At 35.6% G+C, this 26,554-nt stretch overlaps 5 protein-coding genes across 11 annotated transcripts; 4 read left to right on the top strand and 1 right to left on the bottom strand.

Annotated features, from left to right (window-relative positions):
- Positions 370–1,611, top strand: LOC18607404. Its single transcript, XM_018114828.1, has one exon. It carries the CDS (start codon positions 370–372, stop codon positions 1,609–1,611), a length of 1,242 nt encoding a protein of 413 aa, XP_017970317.1.
- On the bottom strand, positions 7,675–10,745 carry LOC18607403 (G2/mitotic-specific cyclin-2). Of its 3 annotated transcripts, none has more exons than XM_018114719.1 (12): positions 10,551–10,745; positions 10,367–10,464; positions 10,132–10,270; positions 9,990–10,043; positions 9,789–9,834; positions 9,497–9,649; positions 9,258–9,377; positions 8,969–9,058; positions 8,567–8,788; positions 8,388–8,486; positions 8,097–8,275; positions 7,675–8,009 (listed from the first exon to the last, which is right to left on the bottom strand). In XM_018114719.1, the coding sequence occupies exons 2-12, from the start codon at positions 10,419–10,421 to the stop codon at positions 7,871–7,873; spliced, it is 1,296 nt and encodes a 431-aa protein (XP_017970208.1). In that variant the 5' UTR covers positions 10,422–10,464; positions 10,551–10,745; the 3' UTR covers positions 7,675–7,870. The 3 variants fall into 3 exon arrangements, with proteins under 3 accessions (XP_017970208.1, XP_017970207.1, XP_017970209.1); XM_018114718.1 differs by having other exon boundaries at positions 10,678–10,745; XM_018114720.1 differs by having other exon boundaries at positions 9,816–9,834; positions 10,367–10,745.
- On the top strand, positions 13,122–15,935 carry LOC18607402 (U-box domain-containing protein 15). Its single transcript, XM_018114548.1, has 4 exons — positions 13,122–13,602; positions 13,729–13,845; positions 14,061–14,483; positions 14,667–15,935. Exons 1-4 carry the CDS (start codon positions 13,297–13,299, stop codon positions 15,720–15,722), a joined length of 1,902 nt encoding a protein of 633 aa, XP_017970037.1. The 5' UTR covers positions 13,122–13,296; the 3' UTR covers positions 15,723–15,935.
- Positions 17,152–21,731, top strand: LOC18607401 (ubiquitin domain-containing protein DSK2b). 3 transcript variants are annotated; one of them, XM_018115877.1, is made up of 8 exons: positions 17,152–17,680; positions 18,712–19,485; positions 19,788–19,999; positions 20,080–20,193; positions 20,410–20,471; positions 20,871–20,899; positions 21,093–21,182; positions 21,277–21,731. In XM_018115877.1, the coding sequence occupies exons 1-8, from the start codon at positions 17,437–17,439 to the stop codon at positions 21,423–21,425; spliced, it is 1,674 nt and encodes a 557-aa protein (XP_017971366.1). In that variant the 5' UTR covers positions 17,152–17,436; the 3' UTR covers positions 21,426–21,731. The 3 variants fall into 3 exon arrangements, with proteins under 3 accessions (XP_017971366.1, XP_017971365.1, XP_017971363.1); XM_018115876.1 differs by having other exon boundaries at positions 18,712–19,488; XM_018115874.1 differs by having other exon boundaries at positions 17,153–17,680; positions 18,712–19,491.
- Positions 22,660–26,397, top strand: LOC18607400. 3 transcript variants are annotated; one of them, XM_007041555.2, is made up of 6 exons: positions 22,698–22,750; positions 23,523–23,688; positions 24,519–24,612; positions 24,728–25,446; positions 25,552–25,635; positions 26,030–26,397. In XM_007041555.2, the coding sequence occupies exons 4-6, from the start codon at positions 24,744–24,746 to the stop codon at positions 26,125–26,127; spliced, it is 885 nt and encodes a 294-aa protein (XP_007041617.2). In that variant the 5' UTR covers positions 22,698–22,750; positions 23,523–23,688; positions 24,519–24,612; positions 24,728–24,743; the 3' UTR covers positions 26,128–26,397. The 3 variants fall into 3 exon arrangements, with proteins under 3 accessions (XP_007041619.2, XP_007041617.2, XP_007041618.2); XM_007041556.2 differs by lacking the exon at positions 24,519–24,612; XM_007041557.2 differs by lacking the exons at positions 23,523–23,688; positions 24,519–24,612 and having other exon boundaries at positions 22,660–22,750.

The raw sequence follows: 26,554 nt of genomic DNA, 5'->3' as shown, positions 1-26,554 counted from the left end.
CTATATGCACAATTGTATTACATGTTTCATTAGATTAATCCTATATGTACTCGTACTATATATTACAATTTTGCTTCATATCTTACTTACCATTATTATGTAGGAGATTTATCATACTGTTTTTTTAAATTTCATTGAAAAGTAGGAAAGAAAATCTAATTCGAGTTGAACTAAGTCAATCACAATCCATCCTTTATTTACATATTGAAATACTATCAATAATTAAACTTTAAATTAGGTATATACATTCTCAAATCTATTTGCCTCTCTAATTTTCTCTCTTCTGCTACACTGAGCTAACACAGAAGTCACAGAGCTTTGTTTTTGGAAAGAGTCGTCTTCTTTCTCCAAGTCATTTATAAAAGGAATATGCGAAAAGGAGATATGGTTCATCCGCCATGGGAGGAACTTCCTCATGACATATGGGGTTTTATCTTTCAGCGTCTCCCATTAGTGGATCGTGTTCACGCTAGCGTCGTATGCAAACAATGGAGTTCAGCCCTAAAGCAAACTCCTCGACCCGCTTGGATTTTACTGCACCTTGACGACGATACTCAATATTGCCATCACATGATTATGAGCTACTTTGACTTTGGTGAAGGCGCGATTAAATATCTGAATCTCCCTGAGTCAATACCAAAGGGGGCTGCCACCGGGGCTTCCAGAGGTTGGCTTAGAGTACGTACGGAGGACACGACAACTGATAATCCGCAAATTTATCTGCTTGATCCAATTTCAGGGGTTCAACTTCCACTTCCTCCCATGTCAACTATACGATCAGCTTCGGAAGACACAAACATCATCTTTCCTAAAATTGAAATATCTTCCCAGGATGCATCCCAATCCGTGGTTGCAGCAGTCTTCGATGACGGTAAGAGTTTGGCATTGTGCAATCCGAAGGATAAGAGGTGGACGGTATTTGAAGGGTTGGACATTGCTGATAATTATAGTTACACATGTATTACATTCTGCAATGGAATACTATATGCCTTAATTATAATTGAAAACGATGCGACCATTCTTCAAACTCGAACTCATTCCATAAAATTAGCAGGTGGTGATCGTCATGTTATTTTGAAACTAATTCCTTTTTCAAAGTCGGAGATCAGTTCCCCAATCTTTCTCGAATGTCCTCTCGGAAAGCTAGATTCCTTCGGCAACAATTGGGCGGCTATACCATATTTGGTGGATTCCAACAACGAGTTATTGCTAGTTGTTAAAATATTAGATGACAAGGTTGACGAGGGCGACCAAGAGGACGAGCCTCAAATTCCATACTATCGGGTTGCAACATTCCGAGCATTCAAGGTTGAAGCAAGTGACACAGTATGTCTAAAGAGGTTAAGCAGCTTAGAGGACCAAACGTTGTTCATCGATGGAACGGATATAGTATCCCTTCCATGTGAAAGTTTCAGTAATCATTGCATCTACTTTCTGGAAGAGTCATCTGTTTATGCAGACGAAAGTAGGAAAGTAACTACTTATCCCCAATCTGGTGTTTTCTACCTTAACGATGGAAGGATTGAACATTCGTTTCCATGTGGGGATATTACAAGGCGGCGTAATTTCAGCTGGTTCTTTCCAAATATTAAGATTGGAGGCTTCAACTAGAGTTTTGTGGTTGCAGTGTTAGATTTCTCCCTTTATTCCAAAAGAATGCTATATTTCTTTGGCATTATATCCTTAAATAATTGTTCTATTTTATTTTATTTTTCCCTTTCTGAAATCATATGATTAAAATTTTCTTTATACTTTTCATTGTCTCTTTATTTATTTTGCATTTTACTTTGTAATTCTAATAGGTTATTTTATTAGTTCTTTATAAATTAAAAAAAAAGGAAAAATGATTTGAAAAGAAAAGAAAACAAAGAAAGCTAACAAAAATCTTTGGCTCTACAATGAGTAATCTTATTTTAAGGGTGAGTATCATCGGTGGGTAAGTCAAATAAGATTGGTGGATGAATCCAATATGATCTTTCAGAATTAGATTTTACCATCCTGATATGATTTAGAATCAACTTTAAATAATATTTTTAATAACTATATACTTTAAATCAATTTAAAATCTTATGTCTTTCACCGTATCTTGTTTATCATTAATTTGATTTGATGAATCTTTATTATTTATAAATAACAAAACATTTACGTTATTCGGAATTAGAAAATTTTTTTTAATAAAGTGAAAAGAGCAGGAAAGAAAATCCATTTAAAATTAGAAAATAAAATCCTAGTTGGAGTTCAACTAATTAGTCAATCACAAATCATCTTTTATACATGATTAGCTGATCAAATGTGCCACCTCATTAGCGAGGTAAAACAAAAAAATTTCTAAAGATTTAAATTGAAATGTTAAAAAATTATTAATAATTAATTTAATAAAAAAATCCCTTTTCTTTCTCTCTCCAACTCGGTCACAGTTGTTTTTTTATTTGTTTTTTTTTTTTTATCTTAACTCTATCTTCTTCTCCCCTTCTTTTTCTCCTATTAAAATTTAAAATTAAAATATTTTACTTTTTCCTTTAACCTCTCTCACCTTCTTTATTTATATATTGAAATGGTATCAATAGCCAGACTTTAAATTAAATGGATAGATTCTCAAATAATTTTCTCTCCTCTGCTGCATTGAGCTAACACAGAAGTCAAAGAGCTTTGTTTTTGAAAAGACTCGTCTCCTTTCTCCCAAGTCATTCATAAAAGGAATATGCGAAAAGGAGATATGGTTCATCCGCCATGGGAGGAACTTCCTCAAGGCATATGGGGTTTAATCTTTTAGCGCCTCCCATTAGTGGATCGTGTTCACTGCAGCGTCGTATGCAAACGATGGAGTTCAGCCCTCAAGCAAACTCCTCGACCCGCTTGGATTCTAGTGAACCACACCATATTCTACTTTGACATGAAGGCGCAATTGGGAAAATGAATCTCCCTGAGTTAGCACCAAAAAGAATTATTATGGGGGCTTCCAGAGGTTGGCTTGCACTGCACACATCTAAGGATCTGCAATTTTTTCTGTTTGATCCAATTTCAATGGTTCGAATTCCACTTCCTCCATTGTCAACACTAAGATCGGCTTCTTAAGAAACGATCGGCTTAGTTAAAATTGAAATATCTTCCAAGGATGCGTCCCAAGCCGTGGTTGCAGCAAGTTTTGAAGGGGGCAAGATTTTGGCACCGTGCAGACCAGAGGATAAGAGTTGGACCACATTTGAAGGGCTGGGCGTAGATCTATGCATAAAAATTTCATTCTGCAAGGGGGTGTTGTGTGCCATAATTATACCAGAAAGCAATGAGGCCACTCTTCAAGTTCAAACTCATTTCATGAAATTAACAGGTGATCATGATGTTCATTTGAAACTAATCCCTTTTTCAATGTTGGAGATCAGTTACCCAATCTTTCTTGAAGATCCTCTTGGAGAGGTAGTAGATCCCTTGATGATACCATATTTGGTGGAATCCAATGGCGAGTTGTTGCTACTTCTTAAAATATTAGTCAATGATCACCAGCACAACCAGCCTCAAATTTCATACAATCGGCTTGTAACGTTTCAAGTATTCAAGGTTGAAGCAAGTGATACACTATGTTTAACGAGGTTAAGCAACTTAGATGACCAAACCTTGTTCCTCGATGGAATGGACGCAGAATCCCTTTCAGAAGAAAAGTTTGATAAAAATTGCATCTGCTTTTTCGAAGATTCATTTGTTTATACAGGCGAAGGTTGGAAGCCAATCACTTCTCCTGGATTCGGTGTTTTTCACCTCAATGATGGAAGGATTGAAGGTCCGCTTCCATGTTTGGACATTGTAAAAGGGCGTAATTGTAGCTGGTTTTTTCCAAATATTAAGATTGGAGGCTTCAACTAGGGTTTTGTGCTTACAATGTCAGACTTCTCCTCCATTCCAAAAGAATGTTATATTTCTTTGGCATTATCCTTAAATGCTCTTGTCAAACATTAATAATACGCATATTTTATCTATCATATAATTAAATTTTTCTTCACTTTTTTTGTTTTTCTTTATGAGGTGATGGAATTTTAGGAGTTTGTTCAACATCAAATGCTTGTATGGTTTGAATTTTGAAGTTTGTGTACATATCTAAAGAGAGAGAGTAAAAGATAAGTTGGATTCTTCCAAAGGAATAGTACAGGGGTAAAATCCCTTCACTTCTTTCTGTCTCCAACACCTAAATCAGAAATCTTTTTATACAATCCAATTTCAAGAGAGTTACACCAAGTCAATCACAATCCATCTTTTATTTATATTGAAATAGTATGAATATATAGCCAAACTTAAATTAGACAGATACCTTCTCAAATCTCTTTGCCTCTCTAATTTTCTATCTTTTACATTGAGCTTGTAATACCCAACATCCCATATTTAATGTGAATATGATTGTTAAGACCTATATAACAATCCAAACCCATCACTACTAACAATTTGAGCTTGAGTTTTTGAGGGTCACGTGATTTAGGCTCAAAAAGTTGCTGGGTCAATGGTTGGGCTTGGGTCATTACAAATAGTATCAGAACCTGCACCAGTCCGATATGAACTTTCACATTGCTCTGGTTGAGTGGGTGGGATTGTAATATTCAACATCCCATATCTGATGTGAATATAATTGTTAAGACCTATATAACAATCTTATAACAATTTAAGTCCACCACTATTAACAACTTGAGCTTGAGCAAAAAATTACTGGGCCGGTGGTTAAGCTTGAGTCGTTACAGAGCTAACGCAGAAGTCAAAAAGCTTTGCCTTTGTAAAGACTGTCTTCTTTCTCCAAGTCAGTCATAAAAGGAATACGAGAAAAAAGACGGTTCATCCGTCATGAGACAAAATTCCTCTGGACATATGGGGTTTAATCGTTCAGCACCTCCCGTTAGTGGATCGTGTCCATGCCAGCGTTGTATGCAAACAATGGAGTTCAGCCCTAAAGCAAACTCCTCGACCCGCTTGGATTCTACTGCACCCCGACGTTGATGATAATAATGTTTAGGATCACGTGGTTATACGCTACTTTGACATAGCTGAAGGTGCAATTGGGAAACTGAATCTCCCTGAGTTAGCACCAGATGGGTATGCTGTCGGGACTTCCAACGGTTGGCTTGTACTACTCATGGACGTTGAATAAACTGCAATTTTTTCTGCTTGATCCAATTTCAGGGGTTCAAATTCCACTTCCTCCTTTCTCAAAAATAAGACCGGTTTCCGAAGAAACAATCAAATTAGTTAAAATTAAAAAATCTTACAAGGATGGTTGCAGCAAGCTTTAATGGGGGAAAGATTTTGGCACTGTGCAGACCGAAGGTTAAGAGTTGGACCATATTCGAAGGGCTAGGCGCAGCTAATAATAATAGTTTCCTTCAACAATGAGATATTGTATGCCTTCATTACAACCAAAAACAATGAGACAAATTTTCAAATTCAAACTCATTTCATGAAATTAGCAGATGATCATGATGTTATTCTCAAACTAATCTATTTTCCGACGTTCGAGATCATTTACCCTATCCTTCTTAAATACCCAAATCAATACCAAATTTGGTGGAATCCAGTGGCGAGTTGCTGTTAGTTCTTGAAATATCAGAGGAAGAGGACGATCATGACCAGCCTCAAATTTCATACCATCGGGTTGCAACAGTCCAAGTATTTAAGGTTGAAGCAAGTGATGATATACTATGCTTAAGGGGGTTAAGCAACTTAGATGATCAAACTTTGTTCATCGGCGCAATAGATAAAGCATCCCTTCCAAGTGAAATTTTGATAAAAATTGCATCTACTTTTTGAGAGATTCATTTGTTGTTTCAGATGACGGTCGGAAATTAACTACTTCTCCCCAATCCGGCGTTTTCTACCTTAATGATGGAAGGATTGAACCTTCGTTTCCAGGCAGGGACATTGCAAAGCATCGATATTCCAACAGCTGGTTTTTTCCAAATATTAAGACTGGAAGCTTCAACTAGAGTTTTGTGGTTAAAATGCTAGATTTCTCCCTTTATTCCAAAAGAATGCTATATTTCTTTGGCTTTATCCTTAAACACTCTTGTCAAGCGTTTATAATACTCCTTCTATATGCAATTGTTCAACCATCCTATTAATTATTTTTTTTAATGAGTATTTACATAATTGTTTTATTTTATTTTTATTTATATAACACTTGCAAACAATTTGTCAATCTTGGAGGGAATTCAAGAATGAATGGGGGAAAAAGGAAAATCATGCTTTTGCTTCTGAACGGTCGGGAACATTAGGAGTGTACTTCAAAGTTCAAAGAGAATCCCACTAATGAATATCACAACTACCTAAGCGATTGCAAGGGACTGTGTGCTTCGGGTCGATCTTTCAAAGTTTGGTTGCTTATGGCCGACGAGTATCCTTGCCTTTTATCCCATGAGTTTGGCTTATTGCAAAGTAGCAATACAGGGCTAGAATCCTTCACTTGGCCATGTTCTTTGTCACCTCAGAAATCCTTACCTGAATCATAAATCGTTTTATTCAATCCAATTTCAGGAGAGGTACACCAACTACCTTCTCTATTCACAATTTCCTGTTATCGCCAATTTCTACAAAATCTAAACAATCCAAAAGAACACAACGTTAGAATGTATAGTTGCTAGAGCCCTTGATTGTTTTGAGACTCCTACAGTGTCAGCCAATCTGCAGACCAGGGAACAAGTAATGGAACATTTTTAGTGGAAAAACTTAAGATGAGAACTTTATGATTATGGACTCACTCTTACCCACATTCAAAATTACAATTTAGAATTAGCATAGCTTGAAATGATTTTAAAACTAATTCGCCCTTGGACAACCAAAATAGATGCAGGTTCATTGTTTATTGGCGGGGTCTGTTTTTGTCTATGTAAGAAATATTGTGTTGTTGTGGATGAAAGGCTTGTTGATGCTATGTTGGAATGTCTGTTGGGTTTATGGGATGTGGTGTATGATGTTTTGCTGTAGTCACAATGACCACGGCCGGTCTTTAGATGGTGGATGCTGCTTATCCCTTCCATTTAGGTGTTTGTACAGATAGGGATCTGTCGGCTCTGGAATTTCGGTGGCATCAATGGGAAAAATCGTATGTACATAAATGGAGGCAGGTGTGATGGAGTATCCATATGCGGTGTTGGACTAACTTGGGATGCTTTCAATTGCTAAACCAAGGTGGTGGCTGCGAAACATGATAGGGAGATAGCATGAACGCCTCACAAGGGCTCAGTTGAGGAGAACTTTGGGCTGTCTGTTCTGTATAATTGGTTTAATACGGGCGAGTCTATTATTGATTTGGTCTACTACGGGTGTGTCTGTTGAATTGGAAGGTAGTACTGGATCTTGTGTGTTATGTAAGGGGTTTACTCCCCAATCTGGTGTTTTCTACCTTAACGATGGAAAGATTGGAAGTTCGTTTCCAAGTGGGGACATTGCGAAGCGGTGTTATTCCAGCTGGTTTATTACAAATATTAAGATTGGAAGCTTCAACTAGAATTCTCCCTTAATTCGAAAAGAATGATATATTTCTTTGGCATTATCCTTAAATGCTCTTGTCAAGCATTTATAATACTCATTCTATATGTATTATTTCAGTCATTTCATTATTAAGTTTTGATGAGTATTTTACATAATTGTTTTATTTTATTTTTATCCATATAACACTTACAAACATAACTGTTGAAGAATGAATGGGGAAAAAGGAAAACCCTTGCTTTAGAATTCTGAAGAGTTCATCAGAAATGGGAGAGGTTAGAACTCTCCAAAGTTTAAAGATAATCCCAATAATGAACACAGGTTTTTTAGTTTTCACAATGAAGATGCTCATCTTCTGTTGTTGAGTTGCTTGCTGTTGCAACTTAACATTCTTAACCGTCTAGCAGTTGTGTCAAAGATCCAGGAGAAACTGTGCTGGCTCAGATTTTGCCGAATACCCAAACTTGTATGCACTATACTTTCTGTGAACTCCCGTGAGGTTTCCTGATCCAGCCTTCTGATGGTAAGTAACCATCAATTTCGAGCATTCCCTGTTGGAACATAACAAGCATCCTTCATCATTATTGATAAACTTTGTATAATAAAAGCTAGGCCGCAATCCAGATATCAGAACTTACAGTAGCTGATCTTCTGAGTATTTAGTATGGCACTCACTGGTCTTACTCCAATTTTTGAACCGGCAAATACTGCACTGTGCCGTGTAAATTGCTGCTGCAGCTAGCAGAGATGGTGGGAACTTGAGCATTTCATATTCCACCAGGCATAGCTCAATGAGAAAGAAGGAGAGAAATTCCAGCTGATTCGGTACCGGAGGTAAAATATATCTCATCAGTATAATATGTGAAGATTAAATGACAAAAGGCTTAGCAAACTTCTAGTGATTGATTTAATGGAAGTCTTTAATTTACCTTTTTATCAGATTGTGCAGCCTTGAGAAATCTCCTGATGAATACATATGGAGTTGGCACAGACATGCTGAATTGTAAAGTGTTCACCATTAATTTCTCCTAGAAACACAGCAGAGCTATTAAATAGAAGAAAAATAGAGGAAGCAGGCACTGAAAACTCTTGCACTAGGAAATTATACCATATCTAGAACATCCTTCCTCGTGTAAGCCTTATCTGAAATCAGAACAAAATCCTCCACTAATGGGACAGAAACCTCCTCATACTTGCATGCTAATAACATGGCTGTCATGCCAACCAATTGAAGCTTCTTTCGGATCACAGTGCAACGCTCCAAGAATCTGTCGATGAGATTGATGGTAAGGAACAATGTTTCATCCATAAGCTGAAATTTGTAGTGAACCTGTTGTTAAAATCAAATTAAGAAATTCTTGGGTCAATAATACATCTTTCTAATGAGACAGAACTACTGAATTCTGTTTTATAGCATTTGAAAGAACTTTTTAAGTTTGAAATATGCAAGTATGTATCTGATAGTTCCTCCCTAACCGCCTTGAGAGAAGAACTAAGGTTAGACATATACCTCAATAAGCCAATCAATGAGGATGGCCCTCATCTTTTCATTGATGTCAAATTGCCTGTCCATGTAATTTGGAGAGACGCAGTAAGAAACCTGCACAAACAACCTCTGATAAGTAACTCAAAATTCAATGATCACCAATGATTCAATCGAATGTTACTCAACCAAGTTTGCCATAATTTGTCTCATTGGCAAAATTTATCTTTAGTAATGTTTTCACACAACAAATTTAAATAAATTCATATGGACATGTATATAAAAACCATATTTGGAACAACTAATTAAAACTTACCTCAGTTTCTCTATAATAAGCATAGATGTCATCTACATATTCAACAACTGCAAGTGGATCTTTCGAATCATTTCTGTCAATATCAATGATAGAGTCCTCCACATCTTCCATTTCAAACTCCTATATATATTCAATAGCAAGGTTGCTGTAATCATGCTGCTTTGCCAAAAAATATATCCGAAAAAAAAAACATTTCAGCAGTGAAGAAAATGTAGTTACTGCTATGGAAAAACACATACCATTCCGTCAGTTTCATCTAGCACTGCTTCTACGTGCTTCACAAACATAGGGACCATGACATCGCTAGCATCCTCGAACTCTTCCACATTAGTGATTATGCAATCCTCCAGACCACCAGGCTTGAGTGTCAGCTTAGTTTGGTTCTTAGTGTCCTATATAACACATTCAGTCCAACAGCTTCTATTTAGTTTTCTAATGTTTTAGTTCCTATATTAAGTTGGAGTAGCTTAGGAAGTAGTAGAATAGAAATCATAAAGCTTCCCAATCTGTGGTCAGTATAAATAGTACTACTTCTAGGAAGTGATGCTGGTTGCTAACCGTTTCTGTAGCCAAACGCCTGAACATAAAAAAACATATATATACATATAAATTCAGTTTTTGAAGTCAAAATTCGCACACACACAAAAAAGAAAAGATTAAGAGCATCAAAAAAGACATTAAAGGGAAAAAAAATTACTAATAAGTAGGATATAGGAGTCAGTTAGATAGAACCTTGCATTTGGTCTTTGCTCCAGAGCCGACTTCTTATTGCAAAGTGCATCTTTCCTGTGTAAAACACAAACTCAAGTCAATTTCAAGATAAATAGACTAATGATGAAACCATGGTGTTTGAGATTATGACAATGGAAAGTACCCTGCAAATTCTCTTTTCTTAACCAAACAAGGGTGGTGGAGGGAAGCTCCTATAATGTTCTGATTGATGCTACTCAGAGCTCTTCTTTGATTTTGCCCCATGTCCTTTACCATCGTGACACCTCCCATTCCCAGCCCATCTTTCAGTTTACAAAATATTCCAATAAGAAGATTAAAAAAAAGAATGTATGAAGAAAGTGAAAAGGATGAACTATACAGAATATGTTGAGGATTACCATGACCGTTTGGAGGTGCAAAGTGGCCTGGATAGTTCTCCTTTGATCTTCTCATTCTTTTGTTTTCTTCAAAACTAAAAAACCCCCACTTCCAAGACCTTCAAGAGAACCAAAAAGATCAAAAAACCTTTAGATTGATCGAAGAACACCCATATTCTACAAGAATTATTAGAGGACAACTAACTTGATTATGACACAGACTCAAAACCTCCACTTAACAATCTGTTAAACAACTATGAATCATGATTTTCAACTAAACAAACCCTCAAATTTGATATTCAAACAAGAAAAAGAGACACTAGACAACAAACCCCAGTGATTAAGCCTTTTATCTCTCTGTATCTCTGTTTATGAAAAGGGGATGACAAAAAGGAAAGGAAAAGAATTAGGAAACAAGTCTTGCAGGTAGTCCTCCACTCTTCTGTATTTGAAAATAACGGCTAGTAACTAACGACCGTTGGATTTAAATAAAATAGAAAAGTCACGTTGGTTTATTGGACGATTAAAAGTCATGCCACGTCGTCGTCCTTTTTCGAAATATTTGAGCCTTTTGAGCTACGTGGGGTCGGGGTTGAACCCCAGGAGCTGAATACCGAGCCGTGGTTACGCTCTTCTCCACTCAAAGGAGCGCAAGGAGGTTCTTTGAAACTTCCAAACACGTGGCGCTCTATACTTTATAGGTCTTGTTTATAAGATTTTTTACGACAAATTTATAAGATTAAAATTTAGTTGGGTACTTTAAAACACTGTTATTTTAAGTAAAATGTCAAATATTAGTATGTTAATAGTAAAAAAAATAATTTTTTTAATATAATATTTTTTAAATATTTATTTTAAAACGATTGAAACATCATATCATATAAATAAAACTTAAATTAATTATATATTTTTTGGCAAAAAAAAAGATTTTATTAAAAAGCTTTTAAATTAATTCGTATATTACGAAATCTTATATTAAATAAATAAAAAAAATTAAATTTATAAATATGAACGTCATACATTCCATCAAATTAATTTTTTTAAAAAATGTTGAAGTCACATTAAATGCTCCAAGCAACGGAGTAAATAGTACGACCGGACCCATGTTGAGAGCTTCCTGAATATGAGTGGAAAGATACTTTCATAATGCACATACTCTTGAACTTCAACAATCATTTATCATGTATGATTTTATATACTAAACAATACTTGATACTTTTACATACTTTTATAAACACATGTAATGAACATATTACTCAAATTTTTTCATCTTGCTTAACTTATAAAGCAAGCAAGGTTAAGATTTGGGTGAGATTTCAACTCCAAATATGGGGCAAGGTGGAGCTTGCAATGGGATGAAAAACATGTTGAAAAAATAAAACTAAAAAATATAATGAGGAACTCAAATTGGTACAGTTGATGGTACAAGCCTTTTATCTTTTTTCCACACTCCCTTTAACATATTGGAGAAGTAGCAGGCAACTTGAGCTGGCACCATTATTTCACGACCAACTTTTCCTTTAATAGAGGCCCCATGGAAACGGAAATGGTGGGGAGAAGACTTTGAATCGCACGTCCACCTTCTCCCCCTCGATTCGGTGGTCGGAGTCCAGGTCAAGGCAGGCCTTGATTACGACCATATCAACCCAAAGAGACAGACCTCTGTTAGTCGTCGGGGTGCCCCCTGTCAAGGCCACGTTCTTTGTTTTCGTTTTTTATTAACACCCATTATCATATACATTTTTGCACGCCGACATTTAACAGTACTAACCAAATCAACATCTAATCTTTGATTAATGTTTCCCTATTTTTTTTAAAAAAAATAAAACTTCCTTGATCAAGAAGTTAGAATAATCATTGTGCTGTCTAAAGTTAAAAATTAATCCGATCATATAATAAAAGAGTTTCGGTTAAATTAAATGGTTAACTTTTAAAATTTATATTTGATACATTGTCAATTTATGAATTGTATATATTATCAATCCATAATGTATCATACATAAATCTTAATTTTTATTTAACATTATTTTAGGATTTTTACTCTTTTTTTTTTAGATGATAAGATCTCTAATCTTTAACCCTTTTTTTAATCTAATCTTTTAACTTTAACACACACCATTGCTTAAGCGTGTTCACAATGCAATTAGGGAGGTCCTACAAGATTATCCTTCTAGAAAATAAATTTTTAATCCTTTTGAGGTGTTAACAAACTATTACTTATTATACACGGAAATTGAGATAGAATAGTTACGAAAAGTTAACGATTCTCATATCGTAAATCTGAATTGTTCAACGGTTGAATTAAGTTTGAGTTAAAGCATTTTACTATCAAAATCATGTTTCGTAAGCATACTTAGATTAAATAATTTTCACGAAATTCAAGATTTTAAAATTATCCATTTTCAGTGAACTTAGATTGACCCAATCAAGGAATCTTTGTACAACCTTCATGATGGTTATCCATTTCTTCCATGATTTGGTTCTTGCAGGTAAAGCCATCATGATATCAACGGCTCCTCAATTTCAGGTTCAATCCCAGAGGGCTCCATGCCTTAGATTTTCGTTCGTCGCATTTTCCTAGCAAAAGTGTGGGGTCCCTATGCACCAATGCAAACAAATTCCCGGGAAAAGATTGCACGTGAATACGCGTCACGTTGTCAAAAAACCGCGTGAGCCGCATAACTGTTTTTCAAATTCTACTTTCACTTTACCTTTTTATTTTCCCCTAAATTTCCACTTTGAGTAAACCCACAAACCCCGCGAACTAACCGTTATTAATAAAACCGCCAAATTAAAATAATCATCATGCACATAGAAACAGGACAACCTTCTTTATTAATCATCACTAGCGGCTGACCCCCCTTCATTTTTTTTTTCCTCACAAGTTTTTTTCCAGGGAAGTAGAAGGATTTCTAACTATCCTTTTGAGATTTAAGCTTGTTAGTTAGGGAATGGAGAGGCAGATTGTGACGGATTCGAGTTCATCGAATGTTGGAGATGGGAGTGAGGTGGTTAGGGAATTGATGGAAGTGATAGAGACTGTTGGATCCTATGCTGAATTCAGGAAGACCCAAAGGAAGGAGTGCTTGAATCTGGTGAGGAGATTGAAGCTTTTGGTGCCACTTTTGGAGGAGATTAGGGGGCTTGATGAATCGGTTTCGGGTTTCGCTTTGGATTCTCTGGGTAACTTGAGGAAAGCACTGCTGGGAGCGAAGAAGTTGTTGAAGAATTGTAACTATGGGAGCAAGATATATTTGGTAATATCCACGTGGTTTGCCTAACTTTTTTCTCATATCCTTTTCTTTGGTTGGCTTTTTGGTCTTCTTGTCTTCTGTCCTGATTGAGGATCTCGTGTTTTTTTTTTTTCTGTCTGTCAAAATCAGGCAATGGAAAGCGAGGCGGTGATGTGTAGGTTTCATGCTGTATATGACAAATTAAATCAGGCTCTTGATGACTTGCCTTACGATGAGCTCGGAGTTCCAATTGAAGTGAAGGAGCAAGTAATTTTTCACCTTCCGTTGTGTATTAATTTAAGCCAAAATCTGCTTCCATTTCACATTTTTATGTTTGGATGAACTGATAATTTCTTGGTAAAGTTCTTAATTCTTGTTCTTTGCACCTTGAGGTCTTGAACAACCCATGGCTTCTTAGTTCATTGGTTGAGTTTCTTGATACTTTTCTGGCTTAGGGTGCTTATCTTGTTGATTGGTTTCAGGTTGAGCTAATGCGAATGCAACTGAAAAGGGCAAAGAGGCGGACAGATACACAAGATATGGAATTAGCAATGGATATGATGGTTGTGTTCTCTAAAAAGGATGACAGGAATGCAGACAGTGCTATTCTAGAAAGACTGGCCAACAAGCTAGAATTACATACCATTGCAGACTTGAAAGCCGAGACGGTTGCTCTCAGAAAACTAAAAAAACAGAGAGGTGGACAGAATGAATCCATACAGCAAATTACAGATCTTCTGGGAAAATTCAAACAAATTGCAGGGATCGATGAAAGTGTTTCACTAGATGGTCCGATTTCAACAAGAACTCTCCAGAGGTGTCAATCTTCGATGGTACCCAATGAATTTCTCTGCCCAATTACATTAGAGATCATGACAGATCCTGTTATTGTGGCAACTGGACAGGTAATCTGACATTTCTGTATTAACAGATGTTGATATCTTGGAGCATTAAAGTAATATCATTTCTAATGGACCAAGTCAAACCAAGTTTTGAAGTTCATAAATTTGGATTAAAACTTTCTGATTTGATGTTTCATGTTTCAAGAAAACTGAGATGGTTTTTTCTGCCCTTTTTTCGTTTTGAAGACTTACGAAAGGGAAAGCATTAGGAAGTGGTTAAATTCCAACCATCGAACCTGTCCGAAGACCGGACAAACTTTAGATCACTTGTCTCTAGCACCAAATTTTGCACTCCGCAACCTTATTCGGCAATGGTGCGAGAAGAATAACGTTGAACTGCCTAAGAAGGATAGATATGCATCATCTGATAACTACTCTGCTGAACTCATGGAAGAAATCTCTTCATTGGTTCAAGATCTATCTTCTAGTCAGCCGGATGTGAGAAGAGATGCCATCGTGAAGATCCGCATGCTGTCGAAGGAGAATCCAGAAAACAGGATTTTCATTGCCAACAATGGAGGAATCCCTTGTTTAGTTCAGCTATTGCCCTATCCAGACTCCAAGATTCAAGAACACACTGTCACTGCCCTCTTGAACTTGTCCATCGATGAGACAAACAAAAGGCTTATAGCCCGAGAAGGAGCTATTCCAGCCATCATCGAGATCCTGCAAAATGGAACTGATGAAGCTAGAGAGAACTCTGCTGCAGCCTTGTTTAGCTTATCAATGCTTGACGAGAACAAAGTTCTAGTGGGAACCTTCAATGGAATCCCACCATTAGTAGATCTTCTGCAAAACGGGACTGTCAGAGGTAAAAAGGATGCAGCCACCGCACTCTTTAACTTGTCCTTAAACCAAGCCAACAAGTCTAGAGCCATCAAGGCAGGTATAATACCACCATTACTTCATTTACTCGAGGATAAAAATCTGGGCATGATCGATGAAGCACTCTCAATCTTGTTACTCCTTGTATCTCATCCTGAGGGCCGAAACGAAATCGGTCGGTTGTCTTTCATCAAAACCCTGGTTGAAATCATAAGAAGTGGAACTCCCAAGAACAAGGAATGTGCCGTGTCGGTTCTCCTAGAGTTGGGGTTAAACAATTCATCTCTTACCTTGGCTGCGCTTCAGTTCGGTGTGTATGAACCCCTGAGAGAGATCACCATAACCGGAACAAACAGAGCCCAAAGAAAAGCTAATTCCTTGTTGCAGCACATGAGTAAGTGTGAACACATACCCTGAACTTGTTCCCCAAAAAAAATGGTTCCCAGTTCTCTGCAAGCGGTGCCTACTAATGTTTTTGGCTGTGTAAATCAAAATTCGTTGTAGCATATTTCTTTTTGCTTTTCAGTATGTCATTGTATCATTTTGTGGCTTCACAACATATTAGAGATTGTGAATTTTGTGCCAGTACATACTTTTGAATCTATGTATCCGAGTAATCGGATTTGTTTTTCTCTTTTTTTTTTTAATTTAAATCTATAAAAACATTTTATTCGTGCTTATGAAAAAAAAGTATATTTGATGTATTAATAATTTATAATATTCATATATTATTATTAAAGATGTTAATAAATACTTTGTAATCAATTATTCTGTATTGGTCAATTCGATTAAATAAAATTATGATATTTTATAATCTAATTCAGATAATAAAATTACTATCTGTCACACGTTCGGATAATAATCGAGATCTGATTCATTGTAATACAAAAAATTTTTTTGGCTTAAAGTTAATAGTTTTTTAATTAAAAAACGTCGACCTAACCTTAAGATAGTGTTTGGTATGAGAAAAGTGAGAGTATATTTTTTGTAATGTGTCTAATTAAATTACATTACAATATTTATTTTGTAATAAACCACTGTAATATAAGATTGCAATGCAATCACATTATAGTAAAGGGATGTAATGTGATTGCAGTTTAAAATCAATGCAATCAAATTATATTGTATTCTATAATGTTATCAAAGATATTTTTACCCTTCAATTTTATTATTTTATTAAAAATATTTTATAATATTATAATTAAAATAAAAAACATTAAAATAAAATATATAATATAAGAATTAGAAAATAACATAAAATAAAATATAAGAAATTAAAATTTATATAATATGAGTAAAAGAAATTAAAATAAAATATATAATATAAAAAATTATATTAAAGAAATAAAAATAAAATATATAAGATTATAACAAGAAATTAAAATAAAATATATGTAAAGATGATATTATATAAAAATTAACAATAAAAAATATAAGTATATTAAACTTACATTTTAATAAATATAAATAATTTTAAAAATTAACATTATATTTTTAATAAAATATTTATAAATCAAACGTTACAATGTAATTTTTTTATTTTAATTATTATTTTATTTATATATTAAATATTATAATATTATATTTATTATAATCATATTTTTAATAATCACATTACATTATAAAATACCAAACGCTGCATAAAAGAACAATAATATAACCGGCTGAACAAAGCTCAATTGGGCCGAATTAGTACAAAAGTCTGAGCCCATTTTGCCAGACAAAAACCCCTCAGGGTACCATTTCCACGAAACGTGGCAGAGCACGATTGGTTACATGACAAATTTGTTGTTGGAGAGAAATTAAAAAAAAGAATATCCGGATGTCCTCTTTTATTTACTCTCTTGTTTCGCAAGGACAAAAGCTCTCACACAAACCCAAACAAAACTCTGTTCTGTTAGAATCCCTCACTTTTCTCAAAATCTAAAAAGCCTTTTTTTTCTTTTTCTTTTCACGATTCTTTATATAAATTTCCCCAATTTTTTAATATTTTAATTTTTTTTTAGAATTTTTCACTGCCTAAATAAAGAAATAGAAAAAACAAACTTACAAAAGAAAAAGGGAACGAATTCGTTTTCATCTGATTTAACTAGGGTTAGGGTTTTTGATCGATCTGAGAGAGAGAGGGGATATGGGTGCGGAAGGCGATTCGAGTGAGTCACGACTCGGTGGAAATGGAGGAGAGGAAGAGGAGGGGGTGATGGTTAATATCCGGTGCTCGAACGGTACAAAATTTACGGTGAGGACTAGCCTCGACTCAACCGTCGCATCTTTCAAAGCTGTCTTGGCGCAGAATTGCGATATCCCAGCTGATCAGCAACGATTGATTTATAAAGGGCGAATCTTGAAGGACGACCAAACCCTTCAGAGTTATGGTAAGTTTGATTTGCCTTTTAGAAAAAAAAAAATTTTTTTTCCGTGAAACATTTCTTGGGTTCGTTCTCAATTTGTGGATTTTTCATATTTTGAGGATAATATGAGAAAATAAATTGGAAATGGTGAAAATTTCTGGAAAATGAATCAGGTATTGATTAATATTGAAACGTATGAGGAAAATGCGTGGTTTTCTTGAAAAGAGTGTAAGGAATTAGGTTATTAGTTTGAGAATATGCTGATTTTGGTGTTTTGCTATTGGTTTTGTTGGCTGTTTTCCATGCTTTTGAGTTTTTGAGCTGGTTGAGATGGCCATGTATTCGATTGTTTTAACCCTGGTGTCACTGAAGATTGTGACACGATGACTGACGTTTTTGTTGGATTGCTATACCCATGTATCAGAAGGAAAACAAATGGAAGGCATGGTACTAACCTCAATGTGTGAGTTATTTGGGAACTGATGATATAGTTTTATTTGGTTATTGGGATATGGAGAACTGGCTTCCTAGCGTCTGGAGCTTGGGAAACTAATAAGTAATTTAACATTTCACATAACAAACTCTTTAACGACTGATGGAGATTGTGCCGAGCTTGCTAAACCCTTGGTTCTTTTAGCCAAGCAATTTACATCACATGTATATACTATCCACCTCTTTCTGTCCACCATTTCATCTTAGTGATTAATTTATAATGCTGTTTCAATATATGTCTATATATAGGATGCTTTCTTTCCTCTTTATACTAAATATTTATACTAGTGGCAATCTGAACACACAGTCTGGTTCCTCTGATCAGTTAAAACAACTGTATTTGATAACTTAATAATACGGTGTAATCATATTTCAACAGCTCATTAGTCACTAATCCTGGGACTTTAAGTCCTAGAATTATAACTGCTGTGTATGTAATGCTTGCTTTAGAAGATAATTCTATTTTTAGGAGGGTCAAAGTAAGTGTGTGATAGATGCACCCAGATTATGCACAAATAGTTAATGATCACTTGACCATTTCACTGTCTTCACCCTTATTGAAGGTTTGCAAGCTGATCATAGCGTCCACATGGTTCGTGGTTTTGCCCCATCTTCATCTACACCTCCTGCTGCTACCACAAATGTTGGAACTCCTAATACTACAACAGGGGTCACGCGGGGTGTTGGTTCTAATGAGGGTGCTGGTCTGGGAGCACCCTTATTCCCTGGACTTAATCCACTTGGTGGTGGTGGAGGTGGAGGTGGAGGTTTGGGCTTGTTTGGAGCCGGACTTCCTGAATTTGAACAAGTGCAGCAACAGCTAACTCAAAATCCTAACATGATGAGGGAAATAATGAATACACCTGCTATTCAAGGTTTGATGAATAACCCAGAGTTAATGCGCAGTTTGATTATGAGCAATCCTCAAATGCGTGAGATTATTGATCGGAATCCAGAGCTTGGCCATATACTTAATGATCCTAGCATCCTGCGCCAGACATTAGAAGCTGCAAGGAACCCTGAACTCATGCGTGAAATGATGCGGAACACCGACAGGGCAATGAGTAATATTGAATCCTCTCCTGAGGGATTTAACATGCTTAGGCGTATGTATGAAAATGTTCAGGAGCCATTTTTGAATGCTACTACTATGGCTGGAAATAGTGGAAATGCTCCGGGTTCAAACCCATTCGCAGCTCTATTGGGCAATCAAGGTGGTTCTCAAGCTAGGGACTCGCCTAACAACACTTCTACAGCTGGTTCTGACACAACTCAGGGCCAAACTGCCCCAAACACAAATCCTCTTCCTAACCCTTGGAGCAACACTGGTGGTGGTGGTGGTGGTAAGTTTCAGCCTTCTATACTTCATTAAAGCATCTTTTCTTGTCTAGCCCTTCTTTTTGATCCAATTTATGTATATTTTTTTAATTTTATGCACATGTTATTCCTATTGTAATGAAGAAAAGTATACTAGAAGCCAAAATGCTACTGATTAACAAGATGAAATTATGTGTTGTATAAAGAAGCATGATCCTGAAAGCCAATGTCTAAGTAATTTTGATTGTGTTTTAGTACTGTTGCATAATATGTTTTATATCCAGATTTTCCTGATGAAACACTGTGTCCTGTGAATTTTTAGGGGGGACCCAGACCAACACTACGGCAAGATCAAATCCTGCTGGGGATGTCAGGACACCAGGTATTGGTGGTCTGGGGGGCCTTGGACTTCCAGATATGCCACCCATGTTGAATGGGATGCCAGATGCTTCTCATTTGACTCAAATGTTGCAAGACCCAGCTTTATCACAGATGATGCAGAGCATACTGTCTAATCCCCAATATATGAATCAGGTACTTAGAAGAATCACTTCAGTCAAGTGATTGTCATTTTCTTATTTCCATTTTGTTAAGGATCTGTTTTTACATTTTAGATTATGAATCTCAACCCCCAACTACGTGGAATGTTTGATTTGAATCCTCAATTGAGAGAAATGATGCAAAATCCAGATATACTCCGTCAGATGTTTTCCCCTGAGACAATGCAGGTATATTCTATGCAGTACACATCTCTGAATTCTCTCTCTTAAGAAATGCTTACATGACTTTATGGTTTTGTATAAGCTCACTAGCTGATATGGTCTTATAGGCATGCTAAGGCTACCCCACTGGATTTTATCAGATAATTTGATATTTTCAGGTGCTATTTTGACAGTAAAGTCACCTATGTTCATCTTTCCTTTGTTTTCTTGTATTTCTTGCAGCAAATGCTAGCTTTACAGCAGTCACTTCTGTCTCATCAGCTCAATCGACAGCAATCAACCCAGTAAGTGATAGTACCTCAGTTTATCCATTGGTAACAGAAACCTCAATGGCAGTTTGCTACTTTGCTTTTGACGTTGCTGTAATACTTGTAAATACTGCTGTTACAAATATCAGAATTGTCTTCTAAGTGAATTTATATCTGGTTTCTTGATCAGACATAGATTTCTTCTACCCTATGCAATTGTACTAGATAATTATTTGTAAATTATTGTTTTAAATTGAGCCATTTGAGGATTTAGACAAAAAAAAAATCTCCATTTTTTATTGTTTATATGGTAATTTGGCTTTAAGATGATTAGCCTTGGCATATTTTAGCTTCACGGATATTAAAGGTGCCTTTATAATTCATTCCTTGATAATTATGTTACTTTTTTTCTAACCATATTTGGCTTTTTTACAGGGATTCAGCACAGCCCGGTGCTACTCCAGGTACAGAATAGAAACAAGTCCATATTGTAGTAATGAATTTTCTCCACAAAGGCCATCAAGAATACTTCTTTGAGCCGTCAAGGGCTCTCTCTAACATTGACCTCTCTAGCTTGCTTTTGCCACCTTTCTTTACTAGCTCTTCTTTCATCTATTTTTCTGTTTTACACTTCATTTTGTTTAATTGCATTTTCAGGAGCACCCAATACTGCTAGTCTGGAGTTGTTGATGAATATGTTTGGTGGTCTAGGTGCTGGTAGCCTGAGTGTTCCAAACCAACCTGATGGTGAGCTTTCGGATATCTTTTCACATAAAGTGCTTTTATTAGATTTGCTATATTTTTGGGTCACAACTAAGTTTATTTTTATTATTTTTTCCAGTTCCCCCAGAAGAACTATATGCTACACAATTATCACAACTCCAAGAAATGGGTTTCTATGATACACAAGAGAATATCAGAGCACTACGTGCTACTGCTGGGAATGTCCATGCTGCAGTTGAGAGACTTCTAGGAAATTCCGGGCAGTAATTTTCTCAAAATTTCATGTTTTTAAATTTGACCAAGAACTCTCATGTAAGACATGTAAGATTAGTTGATTTGTCTTGGTGCCTTTAGCAAACCACAGATTATGGGCATACATGCTGATTCCTTTTTGGGCGTGTTTAATAAGCAAGTAAGCACGATGATATACCCCAGAACTTGTTGATATAGGCTTATGCATACTTTGATGATTTCCTCTCTCGCCCGCGCACTTGCTTATGTACATACACTGGGAATTACTGTTTTTCCTTTTTTTTTTTTCCGATTTTAATAACTTAGAGGATGTTTCTGGCATTGTGATTGTTGTTCTCTGTTTACCTTTGAAGTTTTTTGATTATATGGAGTCTTACTGGAAATTTTACTCATATATTGAGTGTGAAGTCATGAACCGCTACTCGGCTATTCAAGCATGCATTCGGGCGCCAGATAAGTATGGACTTGGTTTTCTCGCGCCAATTCGTTGCTGTTTAAAAACAATGAATTTGAATACAATGCACACTCCTTTCCTTCTGGAAAAAGTGCGAAGTAGGATACCCAAAGGGAATCTCTTCATAATCCTGGATGCCCCAGACCAGACATTTACAGGTGAAAACAGTACAACTTTATTACAAGTATTTTTGTTGTTTAAGAAACAAAACCACTTACTTTACATTCACAGAGTATTTGACTCCAAGAAAGAACTGAATTCTTTTTATGATATGCTTCTTATAATATTAGAACTTGATAAACACATTGTTATCCGGATAGCAGCCTTAATGAACAGTATGGACAATAATGAAAGTAATTCAGAATTACACAAACGGGTAAAATGAATAGCATAATTATATCACACGAAGAATAATAATAATAATAATTCAGAATGAATAATAGAGTTCGAATTTTTTTTTTATATCTTTAATTCTATTTTTTTGGCTTTTTTTTTCTTATTTTTCTTTCCGTCACATGTTTTCGTAAAGAAAACTTTAGTATTGTCCATTGTTAGAGGAAAAAGTAATACAAAGAAACGTAATTACAAGCTTAAATGAATATGACTTCATTGGTAAGCGTTGGACTTGAAATCAAATAACAAAGCATAATTACATTTAATGGCATGTTTTAAAAAGTTGGGGAATTCCATAAATGCTCGAAAGTTTAGGGTATTATGTTAGAATATTCCGAATACCCGTTAGGGATGTAAACGACCAACTGGAAAGTACAAAGGACTGAACGGTAAATTAAACTACTTTGGTAGAGCCTTAGAGGCAAAGTTGCTTGCTTTTGAAACCGATCTTTCTCTTTCTTTCTCTCTTCCTCTGGGTTTTCAATGTGCTAAGGTAAATGTCTTGTCGGGCTTTCTTTTAATTCAAGTTTTTCTCCATAGTACTGAATTCTACAAGTTCACTTTCCTTAATCGTTGCCTTTTCTTTTGGCTTTGTTAGGTAATTTTGAGTGTTTTGAATATGATCAACTTTAATAGCATTGCATGAATATTTCGATCTTGTTGCATATTTCTGCATTATGATTGAATGGGTATTGTTTTTTCAATTCATTTTAGAGAACCCATGTCTCAAAAAGTTGATTAATTTGTGTTAAACGAACCACCCTGGGTACTGGGTCTTTGTATTCATGCAATTTGTCATTTGCATTATTGGTAGAATCAAAATGAAAGTGAAAGAATGCAGTTCTTAGTGTGGAAATGTCTGAATCCATTTTGGATTCTCTCTGTTTGTGATTGTTAAGTGCTGCTTTTAGTTCATGTAAACTTCAGTTCTGTCTTTTATTGAGTTAAAATATCTTGCATTCAATGTGAGTGAAAAAAACCTTATTGTGTTACATTTTGTAATGCCTAGTTTGGAGAAAATAAAATTAGACCTAAATGCATGGAGAATGCATGTATCATTTACGTGGCATTTACTGTTTTATAAGATACCTAGATAATGTTTAATGAATTTCATAAGATTTTGTCGTGCTTATCGGAAATCTATAGTTTTCTTTGTTTGGAATTGAAAAGATTATTGATTTCAAACATGATGATTCATTTGTGAACGTAATTAGTATCAACTTTATTCTCAAATGATATGAATTCCATTTTTAATTTGATTACAGATACGTGCCTAGTTAACCTTCAACGTCTATGGTGGTTGTTAATAGTTCTGAGATGCAATAATTGCAAATTCATATTTCCATAATCAGATAAAACTAGTCCAGATTTGACAGACAGGTGATGATGGTATCTTATTATTGTTAGCTAAACAAATTCCTTTTTTCCAAGGTAATATTAAGTATAGTATGCCTTTTCTTTTGATCATCTGCTTCTTGTTTTCATCCCAGTAGTGGCAAATAACTCATGCAATTTGAAAAGAAAACAATGTGACTTTTATTAACATTAATTAGAGAGGATGTGTTGTAGTAAACTTTAGTTAATAAGATAGAAAAGCGAAAATAGAGGCCAACTTTTTACAATACGTAGGTTGTTTTCCTAAACATTTTATTGCCTTGATATTCATCCATAATCACAAACTTTGTGTCAGGGATTCTAAACCGTAGATCATTCACTTCCCTTGAGCTATGTTCTGCCTAAGGTCAAACTCCTTGCATGAAAACTCCTTAACTTGTGAAAATCTTTCCGATCTTTGTTCTTTTAGAAAGTTATTTGAATGGCCATTGTGTACAATTGTGCTCATACATGATTCTAAACATGAAGAGAAGGTTCAAGAGGTAAATGTTATATGTGATAAACAAAATGTGATCAAGATTATTAAATTTCATTACACAAAATTGCTACTATTCTATTTCAGTCTTTTTTGCCATTTAAAGTGTTGTTCATAGAATTGTGTTACTTAACAAATTTAAAACATGAACGGCTATTATTGTGTGAATATATTGTTATGTCATGTTTGTGATGAGAAATGTTGACAAAATCAAATAGTTTAGTTTCTTTATCTTTTGCTTTAATGATTTTCTTATCACAAGTTTGGGATGTCATAGTCTGCTTGGTTTTGCTTTTATGGATCTGACCCAATTTTCTTGAGTGATCTATTGTTGTGTACTGATTACAGCTTTGGTTGCTTAATTTCACTTAATAATCTAAGTTATTTTCAGTTTCAGCCAAAATCTAGGGTAATTTATTTTGATGTCTGGTCAATTATAGAAAACAACGGGTATTGAAGCCACAAAGCTATATTTGGTCATTCAGGTTGTAGAATTTATCTCCAACTAGCTGTTTTTCCTTCTTTAGTTTAAAATCCACGTGATTAATTTTAATTTGGATTCCGCTAGCATGACCATGGTCTTCTGATTACCTTTTTCAGAATCAAACACCATCAGATGGTTCAACAAAGAATAGACTCTAAATTCAGTGAATATGGACTGCGGAATCCAGAAAATAACTCGCCCACTTGTGATAAGCAACCTCCAGTTGGTGCAAAGAAGACACCATTGAGAGATCTGCAGAACGAAAATAGAATTGTGCCCAACTCCACGGGAAGCTCCCCATTTTCTAAAGATAGAGGACCTGTTATTGATCCTATTAAGTTTTCTGGTACCAAGAGACCATCCCCTGAATGCCCTGTGAGCCCCTCCCACTGCCAATCTCGAAGCAATAGTGCTGCAAGTGGGCATCTTGTCTATGTCCGTAGAAAATCTGAAGCAGAATTAGGGAAAAGCAGTGCTTTTGACGGTACCAGCATAAGTAATTGCCAACAGCTGACGCAAGTTGGTCAAATGGAGGAAATTAACCAAAAAAGAGCCCAAATAAAGGAGCCAAAAGTTTCTTGTTTTCCAGCATTTGCACCACTCCCAATGGCTTCCTTGACAAGTTCATCTGCAAAACCGTCAGTACTATTACCTCTTGGAAAGTCTGCTATGAGATTAGCATCATCAGAATCCAATCAACATCCAGCTGTTTCTGCTGCCTCTTTGTTAGATAGTCCAAAAGGAAATAAAAAACTTCATTGGGAAGAGCGGTATTATGAATTGCAGATGTTTTTGAAAATGTTGGACCAATCCAATCAAGAGGATTATATCCAGAGTATGTCCATGTGTTTCAATGAAATCAGTCTTATCATGTTCTACTCTTTCAATTGTAAAATTGTTATAGTACTGATTTGCAAATTTATTTATGTTATCTTGGCAGTGCTTCGATCTCTTTCTGCAGTTGGACTCAGCAGACATGCTATTGAGCTTGAAAAAAGATCAATTCAGCTCTCACTGGAGGAAGGTAATATCTATGCGTTTGTTTTGTTATTTTTTATGGGGCTGCCTTTTGCATTTTGGTTCAATTATCTGTATGCATGTATGTATAGATATAAACATAAGCTTAAACAGATTATGTTTAGGATGTCAAGGTATACTATGTTTATAACACACCCTCACTGCAATTATTTGGTGATTTTCAAGATTCATATATATCATATTTTGTGATCACAACTTTGTAGCAACAAAGCAGTTGTGACTGGGAAGTGGTTTGAGGTCTATAATCTTTGTGGCATGGCATTAGTGGCATTCGCATTGTGCCATCTTTTTGCTTTATGCGATTCTTTATCATCTATTACTATCTTTATACAGCAGGAATTTGATACAATCTATTCTGTTTTCTTTCTCTGTTGTAACAGCAAAAGAGATGCAGCGTGTTGGCATTTTAAATGTATTGGGAAAAACTATGAAGGTGGCTAAAGCACCCTCCAGTCAACCAGATCAGTCCTACAAATAAAAGGCATCAAGTGCAAGGTAGTAAGTGTTGTAACCTATCCATCCAGAGCAGGTGCACAAAAGTGCACACTTGTTCCTTCCTCCTAGTCTTTCTGCAGTGGTCACCTCTGTGCTCACTATCTGGTATTTATTGTAGTTTCAACTTGGAATATCCTCTGTATATTTTTCCTAGCAAAAGCTATGGAACAGAATCAAATTCAAACACTACTGTCGTATATTGTTGAAATGATCCTTCAATTTGCTGCTATCAAGCCTAGTCTTTCCTGTTAAATTGGCTTCTTATATTTGATTTTGGGGTTGAGTATGCCCAAGGTTCTCCTAAAAGCTCAGGGTTTAAGTGTTCAGCCAGCTAAGTGGGATCTTTCTCTAGCTTGTGCCGCCAGCTCGGGCTTGCAAAGACATTTAACAACAACTAAAATCCTAATGCT

Source organism: Theobroma cacao, chromosome 2, assembly GCF_000208745.1.
Source record: "Theobroma cacao cultivar B97-61/B2 chromosome 2, Criollo_cocoa_genome_V2, whole genome shotgun sequence".
In the NCBI taxonomy this organism is placed as follows: domain Eukaryota; kingdom Viridiplantae; phylum Streptophyta; class Magnoliopsida; order Malvales; family Malvaceae; genus Theobroma; species Theobroma cacao.
Note: the sequence above shows the minus strand (reverse complement) of the source record. Positions and strands in the feature narration are given on the sequence as shown.

Bases quoted from the DNA above. Each gene is read 5' to 3' on its own strand.
- LOC18607404 (XM_018114828.1), top strand. From the start codon at position 370: ATGCGAAAAGGAGATATGGTTCATCCGCCATGGGAGGAACTTCCTCAT.
- LOC18607403 (XM_018114719.1), bottom strand. From the start codon at position 10,421: ATGAGAAGATCAAAGGAGAACTATCCAGGCCACTTTGCACCTCCAAAC. The intron at 9,059-9,257 runs GTAAGTTTTAAT...TTGTTTGTGCAG, and splicing joins CTTATTATAGAGAAACTGAG to GTTTCTTACTGCGTCTCTCC. The intron at 8,487-8,566 runs GTATAATTTCCT...CTGTGTTTCTAG, and splicing joins GGAAGGATGTTCTAGATATG to GAGAAATTAATGGTGAACAC.
- LOC18607402 (XM_018114548.1), top strand. From the start codon at position 13,297: ATGGAGAGGCAGATTGTGACGGATTCGAGTTCATCGAATGTTGGAGAT. The intron at 13,603-13,728 runs GTAATATCCACG...TGTCAAAATCAG, and splicing joins ATGGGAGCAAGATATATTTG to GCAATGGAAAGCGAGGCGGT. The intron at 13,846-14,060 runs GTAATTTTTCAC...GATTGGTTTCAG, and splicing joins CAATTGAAGTGAAGGAGCAA to GTTGAGCTAATGCGAATGCA.
- LOC18607401 (XM_018115874.1), top strand. From the start codon at position 17,437: ATGGGTGCGGAAGGCGATTCGAGTGAGTCACGACTCGGTGGAAATGGA. The intron at 20,194-20,409 runs GTATATTCTATG...TATTTCTTGCAG, and splicing joins TTTCCCCTGAGACAATGCAG to CAAATGCTAGCTTTACAGCA. The intron at 21,183-21,276 runs GTGAGCTTTCGG...TATTTTTTCCAG, and splicing joins TGTTCCAAACCAACCTGATG to TTCCCCCAGAAGAACTATAT.
- LOC18607400 (XM_007041557.2), top strand. From the start codon at position 24,744: ATGGTTCAACAAAGAATAGACTCTAAATTCAGTGAATATGGACTGCGG. The intron at 25,447-25,551 runs GTATGTCCATGT...TTATCTTGGCAG, and splicing joins TCAAGAGGATTATATCCAGA to TGCTTCGATCTCTTTCTGCA. The intron at 25,636-26,029 runs GTAATATCTATG...CTGTTGTAACAG, and splicing joins TCAGCTCTCACTGGAGGAAG to CAAAAGAGATGCAGCGTGTT.